This window comes from Fukomys damarensis, unplaced genomic scaffold (assembly GCF_012274545.1).
Source record: "Fukomys damarensis isolate Sample0158 unplaced genomic scaffold, DMR_v1.0_HiC HiC_scaffold_17, whole genome shotgun sequence".
NCBI classification, from domain to species: domain Eukaryota; kingdom Metazoa; phylum Chordata; class Mammalia; order Rodentia; family Bathyergidae; genus Fukomys; species Fukomys damarensis.
Window position 1 is genome coordinate 79,921,901 of NW_022900929.1, and position 18,224 is coordinate 79,940,124.

The 18,224-nt window shown below is 43.3% G+C and overlaps 1 protein-coding gene across 7 annotated transcripts in view; it reads right to left on the reverse strand.

Annotated features, from left to right (window-relative positions):
- The window catches only part of Myo5a (myosin VA), a 144,683-nt gene that overhangs the window by 51,543 nt on the left and 74,916 nt on the right, over positions 1-18,224 (reverse strand). For all 7 annotated transcript variants that reach the window (XM_010609069.2, XM_010609073.2, XM_010609070.2 and 4 more), the window contains exons 10-18: positions 16,428-16,693; positions 15,627-15,708; positions 12,319-12,459; positions 10,362-10,487; positions 8,781-8,864; positions 4,671-4,832; positions 2,888-2,985; positions 724-810; positions 530-638 (exon numbers count right to left, since the gene is read on the reverse strand). In XM_010609069.2, the coding sequence (XP_010607371.1) occupies positions 530-638; positions 724-810; positions 2,888-2,985; positions 4,671-4,832; positions 8,781-8,864; positions 10,362-10,487; positions 12,319-12,459; positions 15,627-15,708; positions 16,428-16,693 (1,155 nt within the window). The remainder of the gene's footprint in view (positions 1-529; positions 639-723; positions 811-2,887; positions 2,986-4,670; positions 4,833-8,780; positions 8,865-10,361; positions 10,488-12,318; positions 12,460-15,626; positions 15,709-16,427; positions 16,694-18,224) is intronic.

Below are 18,224 nucleotides of genomic sequence, written 5' to 3' on the forward strand. Positions count from 1 at the left end.
GAGCACACCTTACACTGCAAAAAGCTACTTTGCTGTTTTTTGTTTGTTTTTCCTTAGCAAATCTTGTGCTTTCCTGTATCTTCACACCCTGGTTTTAGAATATTTTTCTTCCACTTTTCTATACTCACACCCATTCTTGAAGGCCTGACTCAAAACCTATCTCTCACGAAGTTGTTCCTCCTCCTCTAGATGGATGCGACTTTGACTTGCTCTGGTTTCTTGCCTTGCTTATTCACCAATCAACATGAACACTAAGTTACTTCTCTTTCACACACATCACTTGCCAAGGTACTCTATGTGTACTTACTTCTTGATTCCATAGCCTCCAGCCTGCCATCTTGCACACACAGTAAGTAATGCTGTGAGTCTGCTGCTCCCTCACAGGCCCCAGCACTGTGAACACAGTGAGCCTCTCCACCCAGCCACCCTCAAGTCATCTGGGTTAGCGATAAGTTAAATGCAAGTCTCTGGGGCTTTTGCAGGTCAGAACTGTATCTGTTCACATAAAGGAAGTGAAAATCTTTCTCACCAATATCAGTTTCTCTAACACATTCTTGCATGTTTGCTTCCGGTCACCCAGCACATCTTTTTGTTTCATTAGGACACGGTAGCGGCTGAAAAATTCTTGGTAAGTCCACCTGTAGAAAGAAAATCACACTGCCTTAAAGAACTGGAGCCTGTCTCTTAGGACACCGCCTTCCGCTGGAAGAAGGCTAGGCTCACCGTGAGGGGAACCCTGCTGCACTGATCCGGATGGTTTCCAGGACCCCACACGCCCTCAGCTGCTGCACCGCTCTCTTCTCATCAAACCTACAAGTGAAAACGAGCCATCAGGCTGTGGACATCCACTTTTCTCAGGCAAGATTTACATTCTTTTGTGAAGAACCAAGTGGACAACTTAAAGAGAAGAAGGCATTCCACATCTGAAGTGTGATCAAACTGGCAAACTCCATGAGAGTGGGAGAAGACTATTAACAGTAACAACAGAGCTGTAAACATTCCTGTGGTTCACACACTACAGCTCCTAAGAAAGTCCACTAAGCACTCTAAAACAAACAGCCGTGACAGTCTCTGCACTTTGCCCAGACTTATGGCAGGGGCTGGCCTGACTCCAAGTTCTCTGAAGTCATTAGCTTACTATAGCCAGGCCTCTGGAATAAAGACTGGCCTGCTGGAGACTTCTCCAACAGGAGGGACAGATTAAATATGCTCCGTTCAGTTACTTTTAAAAATGACTTGTGTGCTGAAAGCGACTTAGTATGTATACACTGAAGCTTAAGAACATCCACATCAATGAAAATACTTTCATATTGTCTTATACTTTATATTTATTTCACTCTAGGCAAATGGCTCTTAAAATAACACTAAAAGAGGAATTAGAAGGTTCTCCCTCCAGCCAGATGATCACCCAGGCTACTCCCACAGTTAAGCTCTGAGCAATCTGACCACATCTTCTCCTGTGCTGTCAAGGACTAGGCTCAGGGGGTGGTAACTTGCTGCTTCCTCCAGAGAAGGCTTCTTGGGGACAAGGACAGGGACAGGACTGCTGTCCATGAGAACTGGCATCCAGTCCAAGGCAGACTCTCCCAGAGAGGAGGACTGTCAGGAGGTAGGGTGGTATGTGAATGTGTGGAGTGGGAGTCATCGCAACCTTGAGTACCTACGCACGGTCTCTAAATTCTAAACCGGCACACAACATTTGTCTGTATTTATGGGGTGCAGCGTGGTATTTCAATACATGGACAGAATGTGACAGGATCAAATCGTGTGCCTAGTCTTGGAAGCACAAATTCTACTTCTAGAAACACATTAAGGAAATAACCTGACAAATGTACAAAAATGTTTGGCTAAAGATTTTTATTTTAGCACCACTAGAACAACCTAATCATCACCAGGGAAAAATTTAAACAAATGTTGGTATAGCTATACTACAGGATATTCTGCAGCAATGACAATGAGGATATGGATTTTTATTTACTAATATAGGAAGTATCCACATCTATTAACTTAAAAGCAGAGATAAAACAGCAATTACAGCATGAGATCCTTGCTTTTGATAGTTCCCCCCTCACCCTGTCAACCACTCTCTCCAACACACACACACACACACACACACACACACACACACACACAAGAGGAGAGCAGGGGAAGAGGTGTTGGTTAGTCAAGAAGGTTCTGCGCCAGTTAATACCAGTTATCTACCTTTCTGGCTATATCAGACACTTCTTCATTTATTTTTATTCTAGTCTACATTTCCTAAGTTATTTTCACAATGCAATATATTAATTTTGTTTTGGTTTGGTTTCTGAGATAAGGTCTTGCTATATAGTCCAGGCTGGCCTTGAACTCACTATGTAGCCCAGGCTGGCCTCGAACTTATGTTGATCCTGCCTCAGACTCCCAAGTGCTGGGACTACAGGTATGTGTCACTAGCTTGTAATGTATTAATTAGTTTAATTCAATGTATTAATTTTTAAATTAAGAGAAATAGTTCTGCTTGGGGGAGGGACCCCCAGAAAGATCCACTCTCCTCTCAGATGGTATTTGAAGATGTTATTGGTAGTCATTCTCTGATGGTCTGAACAAACCTCTGCCAAAGCAGCTCTATCCCAGTCAGCTCTTGTGTTAACTGTGTCCAAATTAAAAGACCTTGAACTAAGGCAGTCTCAAAACAGAAAACAGAACCAGATATGCTTGGCTAAGGTCTCAACTTTTGAAGTCTCAGAAGGCTAACTGCTGATCTGTTGTCACATTCTCAAGAAGGAACCCAAACTTTTAATTAGTAGTTTTCCTTAGCAAGGCACGAATATTTACCCAAATATTTTCCCCTTCCGTGGATTTGGCAATGCTTTGGATATGAGCACTTTTCCTTCAATAGAGGACTTACGTGAACGGAAACTTGAAGTCGTTTGGCTTGATACAACGCACGTAATGAGGAGTAGTGGCATTGAGGGTCTCCATGAGCAGGTGAAGGGAGTTTCGGAACTGTGTGGAAAAGGACAGAAAGGGGCATGGAAGAAAAAAGGAAAGAAAGAAAGAAAGGAATGAAGGAAAGAAGGAAGGGAGGGAGAGACAGAGAGAGGGAGGGGGGAGAGAAAGGGAAAGAAAAATAATATATGAGGGAGGAAAGAACAGAGAAAATGGTCATTGGGTACAGGAGTACGGTTGGATAAGAGGCACAATTTCCAACGTTCTACAGTTGACAATTACATATAAATTAGCCAGAAGAAAGTCAAAGATAGGGCAAAGTCATTTAACTCTCCTCCTGTGACACAAGTGGAAATGACCTTATGAACCTGATCCATCTACAGCAGAGCTGCTACTGAAGGAGGATGCCAGGGCTTTCACCAAGCTGTGACTGAGCTCTGCCTTTGACACACTTGCCCTGCATCCCTCCCCTTTCCCCTCCTCCCCTGACCTTCAACTCGCTCTATGTCCCAGGCTGGTCTCTGACTCAGGGTGCTTAGGGTTTCTGTGGCTTCCTGGTGTGAGCTGTCACAAGTGACTCACAGTACAGCTGCTTTAGGAACATTCAGGCCATCTGATCAGGTGAGGTGGGAATCTGCTGTTAGACCTGCAAAAGGCAGCAGACGCCTTAAAGGAACGAGTGGAGAATGAGGCTACTAGGAGGGGCGGGGCTGCCCGTCTGCACGGCGCAGTCTCCTCCCAACACCCCCACTCCGTTCCAGGGCTGAGCACGCTCCCATAGGCAGGAGACATGGAAGGGGAGAGGGCTTGTTTCTGCACTGAATGAAGCACTGAAAGTGCTTGGAGGAGGTTGGCCTGAGGGGGTGCTCAAAGAGCAAAGGTAATTTGGAAGAGAAGGGCCAGGGGACTCTGCCTCTGGTGAACGAAGTGCTCCTCACTTTTATCAGACCTGCACAAAGAAGAAACAAGCAAGGGCAACCCATTGAGGACCCCCCCTTCTCTCAGGAGCGATTCTTACTCCAATTCCTATTCCCCAGTACGTTTTCCCACTCTTAACGTCCATTGTTTCTTGGGATTCATTTTCGACTTCGGGAACGTGAACTCAAAGTATCTGACATCTACCATGCTGTGAGCTGCATCTATTCCCGCTATGTGAGAAGGACAAGCATTTCACAAAGAACTTGCTGTTGTGGCTTTTCTCACAGTAGCCTGCCCTGTATCCTCTAGGATGTACTTTGATCTTGCTTTTCCCTCTCTTCCTTGGTCCAAGTTTGCTCTGCAGAGCCTCACTCTTCACTTTTACTTTTTCAAATAAACTCTGTTATGGCATTATTTAAGAAAAGAAAAGAAAAAAAGAAACAAGCAATCACGTAATTTGTAGACTACGCGAATGTGTATTTCCTTAAGTTAGACTTCAGCTGTAGTTGTTCGCTCCTTAAAACTGGTTGAGGCCAGCTTGCTAGCGAACAGCCTGCGGGGGGCAATGGCTTGCTACCCCCTTCCCCATGTCTCAAGGAGAGTTCACCCCAGGCCTCATCTCACACCTGGCTTCTCACAGGAGCTGACTGGTGCTCTGCAGAATCAGAGACAGAATAGCCAGAGAATAAAACAAGGAAGCAGTGGGTGGAGAGAGAGAAGATGCGGGGAAGAACCAGGCTGTGGCGAAAACTGTTTCTGGGAGGTCCAGAGCAGTGGAGAGAAGGATCCCACTCCTCTCCCGGAGACCCGTGAGCCTCACTCACCTGGTGCCCCACCGTCTTCTTGTGCTCTTTGGCCATCTGGCCTGGCCTGCCCTTGGTGGGCTTTGAAGGAGCACGGCTGAGCGGTGTGCGCCCTGAGGACATGGCCGAGGTCGGGCTGATGGCCTTCTCATCATCCTGAAAGAGTTCTGGTAGCATCTTAAACTGCATTGGGGACAGCAAAGGAAGTTAACACTGAACTCACGCTCAAAAGTAAACCCTCATCAGAGAGAAAGGGTGGGGACTCTCAAGAGCGACTCCATTCCTCAAGGTACCCCACACATCCCAGCGTCTGATTTAGGAGCCAAAAACATGAGAGAAAGAGAAGACAAACACCGCACAAACATGGCAGGAAAACTCAGCAATTCTACAACCATGTCTGGAGGAAACAAAAATACCACACCCGGACTGATGCAAGTGCTCCGCAGGAGCTCAAACACGTCACTGGAAACTTAGCAACAGGGTGTCAGGTGGGACAAGTCCTCGATGTTATGAGACTAAAAATGATCATGAATTAGTAATTTTTAAGAAAATAATCTGCATTGTAGAAAAAAGTAAAAACAAAAACCAAAAAGTTCATCTTATCCTGTAAGTTTGTTTTGTTTTCAAGGGATTTAGAACTTTAACATAGTACCTGTAACCAATTTTTGGTTCTATCATGCTATAAAAGACCATCAAGACATCTAGTATTTAGGTTGGTGGATGGTATTAGCCAATACTGCTGGGAGAAATTTGACTGACTAAAATAGAATTCAAACTAATCCAAGGGAGTATCGTGATGTACCACACAACTCTGTAAGAATGCCAAATTCTACATAAATAAAAATCAATCAGGCACAGCCAGGGCAACTTAGCAAGACGTTGTCTCAGAATTAAAAATAAAAAGGCTGGGGATCTAACTTCATGTAAAGGCTCTGGGTCCAAGGCCCAGCACTGCAGAAGCAAAAATAAATCAATCCTTTGTATTAGTGAAGTTTTACTTGCAATTTCCAGTTATTTATCTAATAATCTCAAAATCTTTCCAGGAAAAACATTCTTCTTACAGGAGCTCTTTCACTGAGGGAGGGGATGCAGCCCAGCAGCAGAGAGCCTGTGCAAGGCGCTGGGTTCTAGCCACAGCACCACAGAAGAGGGCAGGGTGTCCTTCACCGAGACTTCATTTCACTGACTCCACTGGTGATTACTGTGTATATGAATCATAATGTACTTTAGGAAGTAATTCATGATACGTGTAACATAACAATGGTTGTTCACTGAACAAACGCCAATGTATTCCTTGCTTTAAGGAACTAAAAATATGTCAGGCGGTGGCACATGCCTGTAATTCTAGCACTTAGGAGGCTGAAGCAGGAGGACTGCTGAGAGTTCAAGGTCACCCTGGGCTACAAAATAAAATCAAAGGCCGCATGAACTACATAGCAAGACTGTCTCAAACAAGCAAACAAACAAGCATATGCCCAAACATACTTTCCTTTCAATTACTAAGAATCAATTTTCATCTCAAAGAAAAAATGATGATCTTTGACTTATTAAAGTTTGACTTTTTTTTTTCTTTTACTTTATGATGGTATGAAAGTGATAAGCATTTGGTAGAAATGACTCTGAACCCAGCTTGGTGTTTTCTTGAGCTGGTGGTGGCTGGCTGGTACCATGCATGCTCTCCTTCCCTGATGGGCAGCAGCAGGGAGCCCACAAGCAAGTGTAACATTTCATCACACATGCAACATTCCCACCTGCGACTCCTGTATCCATACAGCCACTGGTTTTCACTTTCAATACAGGATCCGATAAATTACATTCCATATTCAAAACAAAGAAAAAGAAAGTAAATTCTGGCCTTGCAGGTTTTAAAGAAGGATGTTTTAACATTGCCCTGTGTTATAACACTGAGGACGAAGAGAGCAAAGGCCTAGGCATCTGACGTGGACACTCAGCCCTGGACTAGCTGCTGGGCTACCCAAAGGCAGGCTGAGTACTCAGGATCTCCTGTACACCGTCACCCCCAAATGAATGGCATGCTTGACGTTAGCACTCACCTACACTTTGTTTTCCTCTCTCTCTCAGTGTGAAAACATTTAAGTGTTGGGCTGCCACATCACACTCACTGGTAGGTATTAAAATTCAACTTCATAACTACCAGTAAACAGCTTAGTTTCCAGAGTTCACTGTACATATGTATGGGGGGGCACTTACTCTTCACAGAGATCATAAATGTAAAATTCTGTGATTTTTCTTTAAAAAATAAATAAGTGAGTCAGATGCGAGGGCATATGCCTGTAATCTCAACACTGAAGGAGGCTGAGGCAAGTAAGTTGGAGCCCAGCCAGAGCAACTCAGTGACTTGGTAAGACTCTTCTCAAAATATAAGGGCTGGGGGACATAGCTCAGTGAGAAGGTCCTGGGTTCACTCCCCAGTACTGCAAAAACAAAAACAAAACATACATCTTAAATTCCTGAATCAGAAATTGCTATATAATTTTTTCTTGAGGCAATGTTCCTGCTTCCTGACAAACTGTTTTCCTCAGACCTTGCTCTGGCCACTCCTCTGCCAGCCTCTGAACACTGCCATAGGGATCCTGCAGACCCTCGTCTCAGTTCTACTCCTGCTTTATCCAGATGCTCTTCTATGGGGACCCTCATCCAGGCTCAGGCTTAAACACCATCAAGTTTTAATGTCTACCAAGTTTCCACCGTCTGCTCTGACCTTCCCTCTCGCCTGCTACCTTTTACCTCTGACCTCCTAGGTGAGGTGTCCACTTGGCTACCTAAATACTACTTCAAACAAAACATGTCAAAGACAGACACAGACTCACTTCACACTGTACTACAAGAATCGTAACACGAAACACAAATATGAATCAACTGGTACTTCCAAGAGAACAAATTAACATTGTATTATACTTGCTCCTAACTGGAGACAGAAAAATTATAAAGTTCATGCCCCTGGGCTGGCTTTCTGCAAAGCCTGGGAACAAGGGAGACTTGAAGCTGTGTTCGGTAAATCACACACTGTCCCCACAGCAAGGGGCAGAGACCTTGAGTGGCTCATCAGAATACTCAGCTGCATGCTGCTGCTGCTGAGGGACAGCCCAACCAGCCATACAGAAAACAAAGGCATAACAAAGACTCGACTGGCTATGGGTGCCTCAGGGACGGGAACCTCTGGTCTGTTGAAACTTGGTTATTCTGGCAAATATTAATAAGACCGTCATGGTTTATGTTACTATCCGTAAGTCAAAGTGATTAAGATGTTCAACTGAGTAATACCTGAAGACAGGCACTGAGAACATTAATCTTGAAAGATATAAAGCATCAGAGCCCAGTACCTGTTAGTGTAAAGAAAACACGGGACACCATCACACATTACTTTCTGACAATTAAAGCTGGGATTTGGTCTTTATTGACCTTTATGGCATCAAAATAATTGAAAGTCAAAGTTTTTCTTCCAAAAACAAGAGTCAGGATGTTCACAGTCTATTCCACTGAAATTAAAAGGGTTCTCTTAGAATAAACTACAAAAACAAAGCATGCCAGTCAGTCATCTGTAAGAATTTATATGGAGTTCTTTGCTTTTCTAATGAATTTTTGATTATTTAACAAAGGAACGGGCCTCCTGATTTGTTTCTGTAGGTGAATCAGGGCTCCCACTGCCACACCTAGCCTGAACGACAATGGTTCAGACCAGCTACATCTGGACTAGAGTGAAGGAGGTGGCTCCTAGTGAACCCTTCAGCACAGGGCAGAGATCCTCTCCACTCCCTGCACCAAGGCAAGAGAGCTCAGAAACACCTTGTAGGGGAGACCTGCACACAGGGCCGAAAGGGGGCTGGCTGAGAGCAGACTGAGCACGGCAGCACAGGTGTTCCCTTGCCTGGAAACTCTCTAGCCCCAAAGCAACTGTGCTCCAGGTGCTGCTATGTAAAACGAGTGTAACAGTGCCCTCCCCGGAAGGCTCAGATGTGCTTATATGTGCAAGGCACTGAGAACAGAACCTGACGCGCAACATTATGTATTTGATAAATTACAAACTATAAAAATTGATTGTTAAAAAGCTAATGGCAGAGTAATTAATATTTTATGGAATACATCCTAATTAAGTCTATCCTTGGTTACCTTGCTTGACTTAAGAACTTGAATTTGTTCTTCAAAAACGGTGTCTTTATTCTTTTCAAGAAAGCCTTCGCACTGATATTCCACCTGAAAACACACACACACACACACAAGAGAAATACACTGAAAAACGTTTGATAGATAGTACCATACAGCTCAGCCTGCACGACTAGCTCTCAGCAAAATGCTATTGTCAGTCATTTCTAAGGTATCAGCCCTGAGAGACACTGGTGAGATTTCTGGTGCATCCCCCTCCTGCTCCCCACTTGACTCTGTACTTACTGTGATGTCCCCTCGCTCGTTCACAGCATGTGCAGTCTAACCAGCTGTAACACAGGTCACTCGTTACTGGAAAGCACTATGCTAACCCCTCAGTAAAACTCTCCAAGTATCATTTGCGAGGGAAGAGTGGTAGTGCTGCTGGTTAACTACAGTCTAATGAGCCTCTTGATCACTGCTAAGGAGACTCCCAAAAAGCTGATCCTCTTGCCTGTATTGCCAAAGACAGCTCCCATCTATTCCAGGCCACCACCCAGCAGCAGAAGAGAGCAACATGGGAGAGGACCAGCTCGAACAAATGGCCGGCTAATGAGGGACAGGTGAAAGCTAATACTGGACAGAGGAAGAAGCTGCAGAAATGAGGAAATGAGACTTGGTAAAAGTAGGACTTCTTAAGGAGGGACTATTCCCAAAACCCCAGCTACTTCAGCCATCTGCCACTCAAGGAGCTCTGCACCCTATACTACAAACACGTGGTCTTATGGTCCTTCCAAGATTCCCAGCAGGATGAAGGCAGACTCAAGGGAGTCCCCAGTCCCTGAAGGGGAACCCCAGGGGGCTTACCTCAAAGCCTACCCCACAACAAAGCAGACCACAGAACGCATGACATAGCGTGTCATAATGGCTTGCTAGTAAAGACCAGTCGGTACAGAAGGTGACACACATCTACAGTCACCACTCCGAAACCCTGAGGGTCAGCTGTGCTTTAGAACTCAGAAATGCTCAAGGATTTAGAGATTAGGGCGCCACTTAATACTCCAGCAGAGGGCCATGGATTTAGCTCAGTGGTTCCAGTGCCTGCTTTGCAAGCACAAAGACCCAAGTTCGATCCCAGGTACCAAAAAAAAAAAAAAGTACTTCACAAGAGTCTAACAGTTCTCTAATCAGTTCTCATATTAATTTCATATTAATTCGAACCAGAAGGGCAGGGGATATAGATTAGGGGTGTTGTGCCTGCCTGGAAGCACAAGGTCCTGAATTCAATGGGGGGGTGGCAGAGAAAAGGTTTAGCTGCTAAATGAGTCATGAAAAGACTTGGACTTCAGAGTTACAGACAGAAGATTACAGACCCATACTATTTCATATACATTATTACTGAAATATAAGGTAAAGAAAGAGAAAACCAAGACGCCAATTCTGAAGACTGTGTCTCCTACAGGGTCTTGGACAACGCAGGCATCAGTGGTGACCATGATGGTGGTAGGTGGGGGTGATGGCGGTCCTGATAATACTTCCTGAATATTGATGTTTTCCCCCTCAATAACTTAAGTATTCAAAATGAAAAAAGATATAAAGCCTCCTTACTTTGTCAGCAAAATGCTGGATGATGAAAGCTTTGTTTGATAGACGGGGTTTTTCAAAGAGTGCACATTTGTTCAAATGTGTGTTGTATAATTTTTGGGCCCAAGTGTCATCTGTACCTTTAGGCATCTACATGGAGATAAAAAAGAAAGAAAGAAAACAAGCAGAACAGTGGAACTCTTCCAGTGTATCAGCTGCCAAGAGACTCTATTTTGGCTTTGTCTAACAACTTACATATTCAGTTTAGAAATTCATTTCTTCTACATTCCTCTCTTACAGGCTCAACCCCAGCTAATGAGAGCATGACAGATCTTTGCAGGGGTGACACAGCCCAGTCTGTAGGTGACTCGCTCTACCTATACCAGGAGGCATCAAATAAATATCTGATCTGTTTTTAAAACAACAAAGGCCTCACAAGTTAAAAATGAACTATCATGGCTATCACGTTTTAAAGTTTTGTTAAATAAAGGGAACATTTACACATAGTAAGAGATCTAAAATTCAGACAAGTACAGAATGGAGGGTAGTCTCTTTGCTGCTTCCTCCAATTTCATTACATCTTCTTGTCTTTCAAGACATGTACATGAGGTGCTCATTCTGTATAATCCTCGCAATTTTTCTTAATAATAATATTCTCTTATTTATGGCCATTAAAGTTGTGACTGATTTTTTATTATTGTAATTGCCACAGTCTTTTTCTTTATACATATGTATCCTGCATACTTTTGTAAGTATATTCATAGGTTAAATCACAGCAGTTCTATTCTTGGGTAAAAACAGGTATGTGTTTATGGTTCTGACAGATGTCAAATTTCCTAAATGTGTTACATAAATTCTTACCTTTAATCACGAGTAAATGTGCCATATTCATTATTATCAAATGAAGGTATGGGGTTTAAATCTGTGCACTTGATAAATAATGGGATGTCACTTTTGATTTGCATTTTTAAAAAACCTCAAGGGAGGTGAGCACCTTTTCATTACATGCATTTTGCGGGGCCGGGGGAGGTACTGGGGATCGAACTCAGGACTTTATGCTTGCAAGGCAGGCAGCAGAACCACTGAGCTAAATCCCTGGCTCCAATTGCATGCATTTTAATATTGGCGAAGTCTGGATGCTTAGAAGGATAGACCTGTGGTAAGTTGTAACTTAGTGCATATAAATTAAAGAAAAATTAAGGAAATGGGCGGGTTATGTGCCTAAAATTAGTTAGTAAAAAGTTGGGATCCAATATTTTCCCCAACATGTTGCATCTTCAAATATCAAAGCTAAAACTGCTGGGCGTGGTGGCGCACACCTGTAATCCCAGCACACGGGAGGCTGAGGCAGGAGGATCACTGTGAGTTCGAGACCAGCGTGGGCTACATAGTGAGTTCCAGGTCTACATGGTAAGACCCTGTCTCAAAAACCAATAAATAAATAAATAAATAAAATTTTAAAAAGCTAAAACTGCATCCCTGTCATTCTATGCCAATAACAAAGAAGAATAACTGGCAAAGTTAAAAAGTACGGCTACTTAAAACAATTTCATGCATGTCTTTCTCTTTTGTTCTTTTTTCTTCTCTTTGTGTAGTACTGGGGATTAAACCTGGGGAACATCAAGGCTAGACCTGAGCTTGAGATTTTCTTGCCTCAGCCTTCCAAGTAGTCAGGACTATAAATGTGTGCTACCATATCTGGCTTTCTTATACTTCTTCAAGTATACTGTATCACTGCACAAAAAGTACTAAATGTTAGCAAACATAACAAAAGTGGGGAAAATCAGTAGCAATTCAGTGTCAATTTCCCATATAATTTATAACTAGCTAAAAAGAAGAGACATTCTAAAAAGCTAAAAAGAAGAGAACCCTTGAGGCCCAGGGTCCCCTCAGAATGGAAGTGAACCTCTGCTGGACATTCTACCCACCTCTGACCTTGATACTTCTGTTCTGGTCCACTAAGCATCCCAGAAAATCATACCTTACATTCCTCATCCAGTAAATCTAGAATGCCCAGCTTAGATTCTATAAGATTAATGCAAGGCTGATTATCATAAAAATCTATGAGTGTCCATGGGATCTGCTCCTTCATGTACTCCTCCTGTTCCAATTTGAAGACATGCTGAAATTAACAAACAAACAACAACAACAAAAAAGCAGTCATTATTGGATTATCATAAATAATTTGGTCAACAAACAATGTTCCTATCAGAGAACACCAATGTAATTTGGGAGAGCCTCTGGCATCCTGCAACCATGATCTCATAGGAGAAGCGTGAGTTACACACAGAAAAGGCAAATATAAACTGCACAGTGAAGCCTCACTACATAGGGCTCCTGGTGAACAAGAAAATCTTGGTATGTAAATGCTTTAAATAGCTGGCAATGCAGCAGTCTCTATGATTATAGTTATTCTGAAACTGCAATGTACTTGTGTAGCTTCTTAAATTACTGTGTGGGTCCTGCTAACAGCAGGCAGCCCAGGTGTGCCTTAGGGGCCCTGAGCAGTTACACAGAGCAATGCCCTCCAGACTACATGACAAAGCAGGCCATGTTTGCAGCACAAGAAAGTCCTGCTTGTAGGTGTCAGGAGTGCTGAAGTACACATGTGTAGCATTAGAGGATGGCTGGCCTCTGTTCCTGTCTTCATTATTCTCCTCAGTCACAGAATCTATGCCTTGTTTTTCTGGATTCTGCATCTAATACTGCAAGCAGCTACAAGCCCTACTGCTGCCATTTTTGCCAATGGCTTCTGTCACCACGTATGCCACTGCCTCTCATCAGTGTGTGTAGACCACTGCCCATGGATGACAACACAGGGGAGGGGCGCAAGTGGGAGAAGCAGCTAGAAATCAAATCATCACAGAGAATGCAAATTACCAATGATAACCCTACAAAGGAAAACAACGTGAACTCTGAGAGAAGAGTGCTCCTTTCCCTGGGACACAGGGTGGCCAGGGCGGCTTCCCGAGGGAGGGCTGTGTGACCCCAGCTCTGATGACAGGCAGAGCTGGCCCAGACACCCCCTTGGCTCAGGATTCAGGCCACAGGCCTGGCCCACACAGCGGACACCAAGCTTCTCGGCTCTGCCTTGCTGATGGCCACTACACATTCCCCAGGGCTGTCTTTTTCTCTCACTTTCCTTGTCTCTCTTTTGGTTCTAGGAAGATCTGTCTCGTTCCAAGCCCCGTGAGACCGAGGTGAGATTTCTCCTGCATCCCCCTCCTGCTCCCCACCTGGTTCTGTACTTGCTGCCATGTCTTCTCCACTCATTCGCAGCATGTGCAGTCTAACCAGCTGTAACAAGCCTTTGTCAAAAACCTGGTCACCCATATGAATATTCCGGTCAGGCTAATTAGCAAACTGCTTCTGTTCTTTTGATTAATGAGAAGGCAAATCGGGCACCATTTGTTAACACAATGACCTAACTGATGGTTCCAGTATCTCCCAAAATAATGAGCTCTGCCTTTCTAAAAATTTCACTAACATATGCAATCTGCACACTGGTATCAGAAGTCCTGCTCTAGACTTTAAATAAAGCCTTTTTTCTCATACACAGCTTCATATCTCACTTGGGAAAATCCAAGGGAGTCTTGCTCGTTAAAGAAAGTGGGCATGAGGTTCAGTGTGGCAAGAGATCCTTGGGCAACACAGCAACACCTCTGAAAAGTGGCAAGCCAAGCACAGTGTCCTGATGCCAACTGGACCACCTACAGTGCTAGCCCAGGGAGCAGCCTCTGCAGCTGGGCTCTGTACTGGGAGCCCACTAAGCCAGCCGCGGGACATGGGCACTCTCCTGTCAGCAGTTTCTGATGAAAATGTTACCTGGATTAACCAGGTTTGCTCTCTCCCCTATCTGAGTGAGAAAACAAGGAAATAATTAGGCCACCAGCAGCAAGAGCTAAGGCTGCAAGAAACCAAGCTGAGCAGGAGCTGTGCATGTTAAGTGGACAAGAAGAGCATTCTGGGCACTGCTCTGTCAGCTTCATGGGCCATTTGAAGTGAGTAAGGAAGCAGACAGAGGTGGAAAAGACACACACAGACCAGAAGGAAAGAGTCCACTGTCTGGCAGTGAGAGGGGGTGAAGCTATTGTGCAGAGAGAAGCTGAGATGCTGTATGGGGAGGTGTATGAAGAGAGAGAAGGAGAACAGGGAGATGGAGACAGAAAGCAGAAACATTACACAGAGACACGAGGCTCCAGAGAAAGCGGCAAACTGGCCAGAACCTAATGCCGCTAGCACTGGTTCATTAGATTTCCAGTCATTTTAGGATGCCAGTGATTAAAATATTAACAAATTCAGAAACACCTTGAGAAACGAGAGCACTCAGTTTGGCTTCTGATAGGTTTTTATTAATATTCTTTATGTAGAGGTGAAAAATACACCAATCATATGACTATAGAAATAGCCACAAGCCTAAGATTTTTTTTTTTTTTTTCGTACTGGGGCTTGAACTAGGGGACCTTGCGCATGTGAAGGAGGTGGTGGAACCGCTGAGCTAAATCCCCGGTAAGGTAAGCCTAAGGTTTCTAAGATCGCCTCTACATCACTTCGCTGTGCTAAGCAGTTTACTTTCTAAATATGACTCAAATTTTTATAAAGTATGTGCAATTTTTAAAAAATCAAATGCTTCAGGGCTGGGGACTTAGCTCAGTGATTCTGCCACCTGCCTTGAAAGCTCAAGGTCCCGAGTTTGACTCCCGGTACCCCCTCAAAAAATCAAATGCTTCACAATGTTTTTATAACTTTAGTCCCTTTCCTTCCCAATGCCATATCACTCCCTAGAGGCTAAATTCTTAATTATCTTAGGTATTTTTGCTCAAAATAACTCCCACTGCTACTGGCACAGTAAATGGTAGACTAGTGGAAGAAAGAATGTAAGGTTCTGATGTTTAGCTTGGCTATTTGCTTACCCAGCAAGTGAGGGTTCAGGTGGTTGTAACACCCCAGCCAGTCTGTTCCAGACCGACACACTAAAGCGAACCCTGAGCTCGCAGCTTCATTCTGCCCATGTTACCACCTAACACAGTTTAGCCACTCAACTCATTTGCCCCGAATTCTCATTATTCTCAGATGAGGGATGGCCTTGAACTCCACCTGGACCATCAAGCATTGCATCTAATGTTGCATCATTTATTAATCATCAATTCCTTAGCACTTTAGCTATTCTAAACCTCATACAGTAATTGTATTACAGGGCTTCAGTTCAGGGACTACGCTTTAAACAAAGAGTAGGAATTGGAGAGAATAAGTTACAGCAGAACATTATTCAAGGAAGAAAACTCTTACCATGTTGAACTGTTGCTGTAGTTTTTCATTTGCATAATTTATGCAAAATTGTTCAAAACTATTTATTTCAAATGTTTCAAATCTGCAATACCAAAAATAAAGTGAGGAGAGAAAAGAAACAAATATATATATATATACATATTTTTTTAAATTTAAAATGTGCACATTAGGAAGAAAGAAATAGGGTAAAGGTTTCTACGTCAAAAACACTATAATCGGCCAAGAAGTAGTTTTTATAAAAAAAAGGCCCCAGCATACAGAGATGTTGGACACTTTGAGTTTTGCTGTTCAGGATTTTTCCTTTTTCATTATTTGACTCTTAAAAGTTTTGGGGTTTATTTCATCCTGAAGTGGGGAACAATACTTTAAACTATTACTCTTCTCAGTTTTCAGACTCACAGGATTATATACACATGCAAGGAAATATAAAGAAAGATATCATGAGTTCTTAGGAAACTGAAGCAGAGAACCAAAAATGAGGATCAAACAAACATGATATACGGAAGGCTTTACAATTAAAGAAGAGCACCCAGGGAAGGCAAACTGGCAAGCAGAATTAGATTTCTAGAAATTCAGTGATAACTCACCAAATAAGAATTTGAAAAGCAACTAATTCTACCAATTAGCTTAGTGAATTAGCTCTATACTTGAGATATATTTGGTTTTAAATTAAGCAACAAGCAATTATATCACCATCATCGAAGTATTCCTGAATTGTCCCTCACAAAATTAAACAATACTAATACTTGTATGAGGCCCTAATGCTGCTGGTAACCACTAAGACAGACAAAATATATTTACCCATAGATGTCCAGCACACCAATGAAAGAGTGCTGCTTGACAGCAGAATGCAGAGCCTGATTGACATGATCTACAATCCAGTTGAAGAGCTTGGCATAGATGTGCTTGGCCAGTGCATCTCGGGCATTTGTGGCCTGCAGCTTGGAGATGGGCTTGATATACGTCTCCGCAGCAGTGGCTAGCTTCCGATGGCAAAGCCAGTGGCACATCTCCTCATAGTCCACACCCATGAGGTCACAGAAGATGCTGAGAGGTTCGTGCTTGGGCTGTCAAGACAGAACAGGTTATTTCCTATGGCCAGGTTGATCAAAGGCGACCTTCCTGGAAATGTTAACAAAGAGGTAACAAATAAAACTCAGCAATTTCTTTGTTAAAATGCTGAGATCACTCAAATCTAATCAATGACAATCACAACTGCCATCTAATCCTTGTCTAGGTAGCACTTTGCCGTATCTTTTAGGGTTCATTTTAAAATTTTGACTCTTCAAAGATATATTTGTATATCTCATAGGGTACATTCATTAATTCATTCTGAAAGTCAAAAAATATTCGCTGAATGTCCATTACATGCTCACAAACAAACAAACAAAAAAGACCTAGTCATTGCACACCTAGAGTTCACAGTCCACTGGGGAAATGATTTCCCCCCTAAAATGTAAGATACCAAAAAGAAGGACGCTGGATTACGAGTCCATGAGAGTGGTGTACACTCTACCAGGGCCAGGTGACGGCTGCCTTGAGAAATGGAAATGAGATCTGAAAGGGTGGAAGGTGCCACTTGGTGAAAGGGGTGGGAAAGAGCTCTCCAAGCAGAGAGAGAGAGTGGCTGAAAAGTTTCTGTGGAGGAAGGGATCGGTCAAGAGGAGGGGTCAAGGCTGAGGGAGAAAATGTGCCCGATGAAACCAGAGACAGGTGGAAGCACCTGGCCAGTCTTCATCCTTAGCAGTGAGGAGCTGCTGAAAGATTTTAAGTGGGAAACTTGACAGGTGAGCCATCACGCAGATCCACCCTGCAGACCACGGGCCACATGCAGCCCCACAAGATCACAAACTTTTAACATGATTATGGGACTCCAACTTATTTTTCATAACTCAATTGCAAGATGCTCCAACATGGACTGTATAGGTGACAATGAAAAAAATGTATCAGATGTTGTGTGTGCTTTGCAACTTGATAATACAGCATCTACCCATCGTGGTATCTCAGCCTACCCACATGTGTGTGCTGCAAAGATAGGCTCTTTGTTACTAATAAAAAGGAAGTGTTCTTACTCAATGCTTAAATAGGTGGTTTCATTTAAAAATTTAGGATTTTTTCTTTTCTTTTTTCCAGTACCAGGAATCAAATTTAGGACCTTGCACTTGAAAGGCAGGTGTGGTGCCGCTGAGCTAACTGCCTGGCCCTTCATTTAAAAATTTAGTAAAATGGGCTGGGGATTTGGCTTAGTGGTTCCACCACCTACCTCATGAGTGCAAGGCCCCGAGTTCAATCCCCAGTACTGACGGGAATGGTAGTTTTATTATTATAAACTTAGGTAGATAGATTTTTTTTTGTACCGGGAATCAAACTCAGGTCTTTGTGATTGCGAGGCAGACGGGAGAACCACTGAGCTAAATCCCTCACCCTAGATGTATTTTAAAACACATTCAAAACTAGTGATTTCATGTACTTAAAATTCACTGAGTGGTTCTTCAACTAAAGAGAATACATGTAGGGCTGGGGATGTAGCTCAGCAGCACAGCGCCTGCCTGGCAAGCACGATGCCTTGAGTTCAATTCCTGGTACCAAAAAAGAAAA